This window comes from Neodiprion pinetum, chromosome 6 (assembly GCF_021155775.2).
Source record: "Neodiprion pinetum isolate iyNeoPine1 chromosome 6, iyNeoPine1.2, whole genome shotgun sequence".
Taxonomy (NCBI): domain Eukaryota; kingdom Metazoa; phylum Arthropoda; class Insecta; order Hymenoptera; family Diprionidae; genus Neodiprion; species Neodiprion pinetum.
In genome coordinates this window covers 6,172,736-6,182,581 of record NC_060237.1, presented here as the reverse complement: position 1 = coordinate 6,182,581, position 9,846 = coordinate 6,172,736, and the positions used below count along the sequence as shown (strand labels likewise).

The window sequence follows — 9,846 nt, the reverse complement described above, 5'->3', positions numbered from 1 at the left end:
CAGAGACGCGTAAAAGCCGCAATAAACACATACAAATTAATGTTCATAAGTATTTTACACATATATCTAATTGATATCACAAGTGTTCATTTTGATTTGTAGATACGGTAACCGCAAAATGAATTTTGAAGGACTTGTCCCAATAATGAAGACCATTTCGGGTATTTAAATCACCGATATGAATAGAATCTTTTCGACTCACTGCTTCCGTTCAGAGCAAATCAGATAATTCTCGAGGCATTGATTAATTATTGGAACAATCAAATTTCACGTGACAATACCAAATGAAAGAATCTCTCTTCATAATAGTCAATAAATATACATACATATATGTATACATAAATAACAGTCTTCAAAGTATATTTTACAACTTTCAACAGTTGAGAAAGTTGAAACAATTGCTTCTACAGAGAGACAAAAGGAAAGGACGCAGTAAGAAATGTGTTCAGTGGTGTGGCTGCCGGCAATCTTCTTCGACGTGACGTTTTCAGGCGCAACAGGTGAGTATATGCATGTGCAACAGTATATGACGCATGCATGAGTACGATATACATACATTAAATTTCTAAATGCGAAATGTACTACGGCAAGGTATATTAGGCATGTATGTACATATAACGACTTTACTAATCCCTGAGCTACAAATGTAGACACATCATCGTGTTTTCGTATCATTGCTGCCTCACCACAAGACAGTAAATACGGAAGGGGCAGATGTGAGTATTACAATACTCGCTTTGCTAATAGTAGACCATTTCGTGAACTGAAAGAGTGTCGAGGTTCAAAACGCATGCGAAGCTCACCGATCGCCCAACGCCTACAGGATGTTGACCCGCCTCCCTCCGCCGCAACTGCAGTTGCATTCCGAGAGGAAGTCTTCTTTTCACTGTAACACTGCACACGCACTTGTCGCAAATGTCGTATTGTAGTAATTTATTATTCCGCGAAACGAATACCGCGAAACATTGATTAAAAGCAGAAAAAATTCATTGAATATAACGAGAAATTTGGCGGAACGTACATTGATTAGGTTCTGTGATGGTTAGTCATCGAACTCACATTAACTTCTAGCACTAAACACGGTGAATGATTAAAATACGCTCTCAATGTCACTCGCACTTATATTCCAATCGACATCGAGGGTTTCGCTGGGTAGAAAAACAAGTGCACAGTAATTTCGAAACAATTTGCACAGAATCACGAGATATAACTCACTTGTTGTTCAGCACTTAACGTCACACGCCATGTTAAACATATTCAATCACGTATCATATACAATTAAATAAATCGATCAGGCAATAATTATTACATCCACGCAAGATCTTCAAAATCAAGTGATCGAATCTCCGATGACAAGAAGTATGTACGCAACTCACGCGTCGACGCTCCAGAAATAACTGCCAAATACTACCCGTCTTCAGAGTCTTCAGTCCCGGAAATACATCACCAGCGTTTGTCACATGCGGTGCCGAAACAAACAATTGACCTTCAGACGCACTCCTTTGTAAAAAAAACTTGGCACTAAACGACTGAATCATGTAATTATAGGCCTTAGGAACGAACATACACTGCCGAATGCGTTATAAGCCGGGCATTGAAACGCATGTTCAAGCTGCCGGACCTGCTGCCACAGCAGAACTGACTAATGCACAACTTCAAAAGTAATTGTTTGACGCCTGACGTAATAGTAAGGCTAGATTTTCACGGGCAGCAAAATGCTGGGACACTGCAACGGTTGGATGCCAATTAGCTCTCTCTTATCTCGTCTTTTCGTGATACCCGGCAATAATAACCCCGTTCGGAACAAGTCGCAACCGAGGATCTCTAATCACAACTACGAACTCACCATTTGCAAGTGAATATAACAGAAATCAGTGCCACTGATGAATCACGTGATCAACTGACGAGCGCTTGTCGAGCCACGATTTGCGAATAATACGAATCTTGACATTTTGAATTTGAAGTAGAAACGTGATAAATGATAAAATAGCTATTTACCGAATGCAGGGTAGACTTGTATCTTTGGGTACAACACGTTTGTTTGTCGTTTCTGAAGAATAATTGCTTGAGAGAAAAGAGATTATTCCTTTTTTCCCTTTAAATGTTTAATTTTTAGACCTCATCGTTGGCCAACTTATAACCTGCCTAAACAACAGAACGGCGACATTGACGTGAGCATAGATACGGATCACACGACAGAAAGTCTACAGAGCTTTGCATCGCAGAGATCAGAGCTCGTGCCACCAGGTGGCGTAAAGTGGATATTCTGACTCGAGATTTGCCGTGAACACGCATCTGTGAGTTAATCTATTGCTTACGCATTCACCGGTTGGATTATCTTCCAACCTCAAAAAGTGAACGATGGCTGCTTTGATACCAAAAAGTAGTTTTCGAATCGCAAGTAAGGTTTGCAATAACAACATTACGATTAAATTCTGCACCGGGCCATACGAACCTTTACTTTTTCTCGCTCTGTTTCTCACCATGCGCCTTTCTTCAGTTACCAACCAGCTAGAATGCTGCTCAATTACATAACTAATAACAATTTTGTTGTCCATATCGACTGATCAACTATTACTGTTATTTGCACAGAACGACAAACGGTACGCTCTACCAGCGTCGCTGTACAGATTTGCTGCTACTCTGATTCTCCAAGGTTGATAAAAAATGACAATCCAGCTTCTTTCAAACGCGGTACCGGAGGGCGCAGCTCGTTCAATGGCATCGTCTGCACAGTCTTTGGCTGCACAGGATTCCTCGGTCGTTATGTCTGCAATAAGCTTGGAAAGATAGGCACCCAGGTAGAAGTTTGCCCGACACAAGTGCCGTTCCATTTGTTTATCTGGAAAATAAAGATACTCTATCGCTGAAACAAATTTCCATGGATTTAGTTCTCATCTCTATCACTTTGTAGATGATTCTTCCTTATCGCGGAGATGAATATGATGTCAAGCGACTAAAAGTTACGGGCGACTTAGGCCAAGTCTTGTTTCACCCATTTCATCTGCGTGATGAAGATTCTATACGGAAATGTATTAAGTATTCGAATGTTGTGATTAATTTAATTGGTCGTGAGTGGGAAATGAAAAACTTCAAATATGATGACGTAAATGTGGAAGGAGCCAGGCGACTTGCACGGCTTGCCAAAGAGGCGGGTGTTGAGCGTTTCATTCACCTGTCTGCTCTGAATGCCAGTTTAAATCCTACGGTATACCTTAATTTTACTCTCCGCTACCAGTTATTTCTGTCTTTCTGTTTCATTTCTTGCAAAAAGACTTTTATTTCTATCATTCGCTAGCCTATCGTACTGAGTCGGGGTTCTCGATTTCACAAGTCGAAGGCAGAAGGTGAACTTGCCGTCAAAGAAGAATTTCCTGGAGCTACCATTATCCGACCTTCGGTTGTTTATGGACAAGAAGATCGTTTCATCAAATATTATATTCATCCTCTGAGATCCTTCTTGAGGTGAAATTATTTGTATGGGCTACCTTACAACTAATCTGGGTGGATATAATTTGTTTTTGTATTCTCTAAATAATTATACATTTAATTATCTACTGTGAAACCTTTATTACAGATCATTACCTCTGTGGAAGAAAGGAGAAGCGACTGAAAAACAACCAGTTGCGGTATCTGATGTTGCAGCTGGTATAGTAGCGGCAATTAGAGATCCTAATTCTGTTGGAAAAACTTATCAATTTGTTGGGTATGTTAATCATGGTGAAAATGCACAGAATTCAAAAATGGAATTGATTACATGAACTATATCTTTTAACCTTTCAGACCAAAGCGGTATCAACTATCGGAACTGCTTGATTGGATGTTTGCAGTAATGAGAAAAGATAAATCATGGGGATATTCCAGATACGATTTGCGTTATGACCCATTTTTCATGGCCAGAATATACGCTAATGAACTTCTCAGTCCTAGTTACCCGTTCGGAAACTTGCATTGGGAGCAAATAGAAATAGTGGGTATAAACTTGGATTATTGACAGATTTCTATCTATCATCAACGCTCCTGTAATTTAGTTATTCCTTTTCACAAAAATGACTAATCGTCACTTTCAGGAACATACTAGTGACAAACTAATCCAGGGTTTACCAGATTTAGAAGACCTTGGAATAACACCTACTGAAATGGAAGATCAAGTACCTTGGGAAGTGAAGCCTTATGTAGCATATCCGTACTACAAGCCCGAAATTGGAGAATTCCCAACACCAGATCCACCTAAAACGATTCCAATTCAATTTGCTTAGAATTGAGTCATTGATCATTAGTGAATGTAAATTACAAAATACAATACAGTGTTAGTACCTATATAAAATTCTTCTATGCTTATTTACATCAGAGGATTTCTAACCAACGCGTTTTGTATAGGGTATGTATAGTAAATTGAAATTTCCCTGTGGTCAATGAGCTACAGTTGCAATTATTTTATTTATCAAGAACTACATTGTAAAGTCGTATAAATGAAAATTACACCTGTTAATATTCAATAAAATACAATGCTTAATCAAACGGTAGACGACTCGTACCAACGTAAGCAGGCAACCAGTAATTTGACACTTTTTACCATGAGTTTAAAAAAAATTCATTCACAGAATATACGTTCACATTAACTTTTTAGATAAGCACTGATTTAACGTGCAACTATAATTCGAAATTGAGAAATCACTTCTGCCTGTATGAAATTTGAACTCGATTAAAGACAACGTGAATCAAATCGAGGTAGAATGACTTAACTATGAGCAATGATTGTTATTCGGTAATTACGCGATTTATAAGTTGAGCTTGTATCAGTATCTCCGTGGTTGATATTAGAAACGAATAACCGACATGGTATATGCTTTACATAGATATGGGTACAGAATATTCATTATAGTTATTGGTAATAGACTCATAATATATACAAAAAATTAATAACACGTAAAACAATGGTAATCAAACAAAACTCTTCATCAGAGGTTATCGTAAAAATGAAGAACTTTTTGTAGTCAAGAATAGTTATTGAGCATTCACATATATCATTCAATTTCCACAATACTTTTCCCCAAAAATTACCAATAATAATGATCAAAGTGCAGTACTATATATTTTGGCATAAAAATAGCTAAACTGCAATAACACTGTGACACGCTAGAACATTATGTATTGACGATATTCCTTTGATTTCCGATTACTGAGTGGAAATTAAATTGAGTTTATTAGTACATAATGAGTTTGAACTTTAATTGACTTATTTCTTAAACTTATATCTTACTACGTCAGAAGAGACAGTTACTACTTTATCTTATACTACTTTTAGTACACCTTTTTATGTAACCAGAATTGTTGTAAATTGCATGAACAATGTACACGTAAACACATATTTGTCAATGATTATTCTGATTGAAAGCAGACAGTTTTCTCAACAAGCACGGAAAGGGTTAATTTATAGTCTTGCAACTAAGCTTTCTACCTGATATGACTCTGGTAATTGTACCAAGTTCTGATGAAAACATTTATTTACAATTTGGCACAATTTCAATCATCACAATATGCAATTTGTGCTGGTCGATTGACTACATTTTTTGGAATATCTCGAATTTCGCTGTATGGAGTAATTGTAAGCGATCGCTGTGATTGCAATGCTTTTGAGAAATATGAATGAATTAAAATGGGTATTAAAAATATTTAATCATTACCAATTATTGAAGCTCACACTTATCGTTAGTTAAGTTCTCGCCAGTCTTAAATAATCGTTACAAATTTGTAAGATAACTTATTTTATATCTTTAGTAAGTTTACTTAGGAATGGACAGTGCCAAAATTTATATCTAGTTGGCAAGTGGACTGCCAATATTTTGACTGATTTTCAGCTCTGTCTAAAAGGGTACAATACTATCACAATTAATTTCATTTACTTTCTGGACATTGGATAAATTCCTAGCTTATACATATCTGCAAGAAATTTCAATATTTCTATACTTAAAGTCTTCTTTTTTTTTCTTAGAAAATGTGAACTTTGATAACGTTAGCTTAAAAAGCGGATTGCTGAAGCATAGAAAGTAACTTTCTATAAAAATGTAGTAAATGCTAGTATCGTCGTAATTTGGAATGGTATCGATATTGATAATGTAAATTCCGCCCCAGAATCTAAATTACCTTTAACTACTTTGTCGTGGCATTTTGCAATGATTTCTGAATCAACGAAGCTCATTAACTTACCATTGTACTCAATTGGGGAAATGCAATAATTGTGTTTCTGGAATTCAGTGGTAGAATTGGTGGCAAAATCACTTTCCAGAATATCGTGTATCTGGCAATCGCATGGAAAGTGATTGTCGATCGCGCTTATAGTATTAATGTCCAACAAAGTGTCACCTGTTCGAGGTGCTTCTAAAATGTGGTTACCATGGAATCTCAATACATTGATAGCGAGATCAGATGTTAAATAAAGCTGTTCGATAACATCGATTTTGTTTTTCAAAATATTGAGATTATTTACATGACTCAGCCCAGAGAATGCATCTTTCCTTACGACGCCAAGATCACTCTCCTGAATGTTAATTACATGAACAAAGCTCAGCCCTCTGAACGTGAACGGCATTAAACTGGATAAATCCATAAAAGTTAATTTGAGTAAACCAACGTGTTGCAATCCGCTGAACGCATCGGGTTCAATGACTCGAATACCAGACGGAAAAATTAAATGATCGACGTTAGTCAGGCCAGAAAACGCATTGCTCTGAATAGAGTGCAGCGGATTATTACTCAATAGAATTAATTTAATGTTGGAAGTCCCAGCAAAGGAATATCCTTCGATATACTTTATCTTGTTGTGAGCTAAAAATAAAAGTGTGACATTTTGCAGGGCGGCAAAAGAAAATTGACCTATAAATCCTAATGGGGTGTGCTGAATGGACAGTTCTCGCATCTTATTCAGACCACGAAAAGCAAAGGGCTTTATCGAAGAGATATTATTTCCATCCAAGCTCAGCTTACGCAAGCCTCGAAGCCCAGAAAAAGCGTCACTTTTTATTATTGGAAAATCATTCTTGGTAAGAGAAAGATCCTCGACTGTTGGCGGTAATTGAAGGGTAGGGATTTCCACCAAGCCGCCTGTGTTGCAAAGCACCTGCCAAATTTCAGTTCAAGTTGAAAATAGATTCTCATTTTGAAATTATTCGTTGCTCTAGCATTAGCATTCATCGAAGTACAATAATCAAATGTTCCACAACTATTTGTCATCATTACCTGGGTCGGTGATAGGCAGATGCATTCCGCAGGGCAGTTCGTCGATCCATTCGATACCGTCGTCTCCTCTTGCATAGCGAGCGGAAAGCTCACTAATGCCAGGCATAGCGAGTAACGCATAAATATCTGCACAAAAAGAAGGAATTTGAATCAATATCATGAGGCAAGAATACCCTGAAGTGTATTCGTTTTTTTCACAGCTTGTTGCAGTGTGGGTATCAATTTGAATGAACATTTATTACCAGAAAATTTTATAATTGGTAGCATAATACACTGATCCGGTACTATATATTAATTGCTGATAATAATATTTGTTGTTTACTTCTTTCTTCTAATATTCTCACGATATTATCGTGACAAAAATTCAATGAGGTCAATGAGATCCTTGAGTATGTGTACCAATATTTTTATATCCTCTTTTTTTCTCATATGAATAAAACTAATTCCAGCTACGTTATATTATATGTAATACATTACTCATAATTGAAAACACAACTGGGATCGAGTAAGTTCTGAATTGGAGGGTTGGTTTGATTATTTGTATATATAATTTGAGTTTTAATCAAGTGTTAAAGAGCGCCGGCGATGTATTGGTAAAAGCGGTAAAATCTAAAATCCGTAAAATCAGTATTATAATATAACTAAGCATGCTAAGGGTATATGATATGTACCTGCGCGCCCCAATCCATTAATTCCGATTTCTTCGATAACGCGCATGCCTTTGCATCAGGGGTTCAGTGATTGCAGACTGGGATATGTAGCAGTGATAATATATTTTTATAGGAAATCGCAAAATCGTATCTTCAGGAGTCGTACTTAAGACGAGTGATTGCAGAGGCGTTAGCCAGTCGTCGGACTGGATCAACTGTGGAAACTGTTGGCCTCGATTCGGCTCTGCTCAAATTACCCCTGAGCTTAATGATCAGGAGCGATTTCCAGCCGCGCCTACACAACCCCGGCTGCACACCGGCTCTGCTTTATTTCGCTTCACCTTCGTCGTTGTGCGCAAGCTCATAATTATTCGCCCTGTTCATGCAGTAATGCTAAATGTCACTTAATTAGCGAATCAAGCTGCATACGTTTAACTTGTACTATATTAGACATCATAAATTTCCTACGCAACAGCTATCATGGATGTTTAATTTCAATATCGCGGCGTCAATCGTACAGCACGCTTAGGTCGATATTACAAGTTTTTCCTAATGCGGTGCTTGCGGAAAATATAAACTAGTCGTGACCATTTTACGATCATCACACCCGATATGGAGCTCTGAACGTAGAATTTTTATACTATTTTTCACGCAAGGGATATTCGTATCATGTCTGGATACTACAGCGTCAATCGTCATCGGTACTAAAGGTCTGAAATCAAATACTCGGAAAACAGCTATCTCGTCGTGATATAACGATGCTGCAGTGTAAATAAAGGTATATCCATACATTAGGGTGATCATTACTTAGGATGTTGATGATTTTTTTTCGCACCACCCTCCAAATCAACTATAAATAATTCCAAAACAATTTCATAATTCTTTCAGATTTTTATATCAATTCTAAGCCGTGCCTGTAAATGGATGGATATCACCATTCAAAATACACCTGTTTCAAATACATTCTCAGCATGTATTTTATTGTAAGAGTGACGATGTTCGAATCAATCTGCAATTGCGAAGATTTAGTGAGTATTAGTACTGCTATATGAGAAAAAATTCACATCATCATACCAACCAATCTCGACGATTTGCACACCCTAGAAATTTGACTTTTTCTTTTTATTTATAAGAAATGCAATTGTCTATATAACCTGGTATGATGATGTGAATTTTTTCTCAGATAGTAGCACTAATGCTCACTAGAACCTCACATTTATGGATATTTTCGAACATTATTACTCTTACAGTAAAATATATACTAAGAACGTGTCCGAAATACGTGTATTTTAAATTGGGAAATCCTTCCTCTTACAGGCACGGGTTACAGTTGATATAAAAATCTGGAAAAAATTGTGAATTGTTTTTGAATTATTTATAGTTTATTTGGTGGGGTGATTCGGAATAAATTCGTCAACATTCTAAATGAGGACCACCCTACCATACATAGGAACGAGTTACTGCAGTATGTATCGTATTATAAGGAACTAGGGCAACTGGTAATAAATTCACAGCAAAACTAGGGTAGAATTCATCCGGACTTCATTTGCCTCAGTAAATCGTGAAAGATCATGTTTTATGTATCTTCACTGATTGTATTCGTACCAAATATTTAATTGAGGTTTCGATATCGTGTCACACTCGAGAAATACGTGACAGGCAATTGAGATTACAAAGCGATTGATTTTTTTTCTCTACCCTTTCCCACGGGTTCAACCTAAATCGCCTGAATGCGGAATTGCGGATAGCGTAAGATGTATGTATCGACATGTATGTATACATAGGATGTGTGTTACAAGGACAGGAAGACATGTGTGGGGGCATGAAAGCGCATCGAATCCAGTGATCGTGACCTTTTATTCGATACATCTTTGTCGAGCAAGCGGGGCTCGCGGCAATGCGCAAAAGCCGGAAGAGGTTGTAGGCGCGTGCCGAAGCACGCCATGCAGCGGCTTAT

The 9,846-nt window shown here is 37.3% G+C and overlaps 2 protein-coding genes across 3 annotated transcripts; one reads left to right on the top strand and one right to left on the bottom strand.

Moving 5' to 3' along the window:
* The first annotated feature begins 2,270 nt into the window (after window positions 1–2,270).
* On the top strand, window positions 2,271–4,521 carry ND-39 (NADH:ubiquinone oxidoreductase subunit 39). Its single transcript, XM_046631224.2, has 7 exons — window positions 2,271–2,401; window positions 2,593–2,801; window positions 2,915–3,208; window positions 3,299–3,465; window positions 3,578–3,706; window positions 3,784–3,970; window positions 4,071–4,521. Exons 1-7 carry the CDS (start codon window positions 2,362–2,364, stop codon window positions 4,257–4,259), a joined length of 1,215 nt encoding a protein of 404 aa, XP_046487180.1. The 5' UTR covers window positions 2,271–2,361; the 3' UTR covers window positions 4,260–4,521.
* A 101-nt stretch (window positions 4,522–4,622) lies between these two features.
* Window positions 4,623–8,211, bottom strand: LOC124221331 (chondroadherin). 2 transcript variants are annotated; one of them, XM_046631226.2, is made up of 3 exons: window positions 7,911–8,211; window positions 7,240–7,365; window positions 4,623–7,120 (listed from the first exon to the last, which is right to left on the bottom strand). In XM_046631226.2, the coding sequence occupies exons 1-3, from the start codon at window positions 7,926–7,928 to the stop codon at window positions 6,059–6,061; spliced, it is 1,206 nt and encodes a 401-aa protein (XP_046487182.1). In that variant the 5' UTR covers window positions 7,929–8,211; the 3' UTR covers window positions 4,623–6,058. The 2 variants fall into 2 exon arrangements, with proteins under 2 accessions (XP_046487182.1, XP_046487183.1); XM_046631227.2 differs by lacking the exon at window positions 7,911–8,211 and adding an exon at window positions 7,482–7,899.
* Between the last annotated feature and the right edge of the window lie 1,635 nt (window positions 8,212–9,846).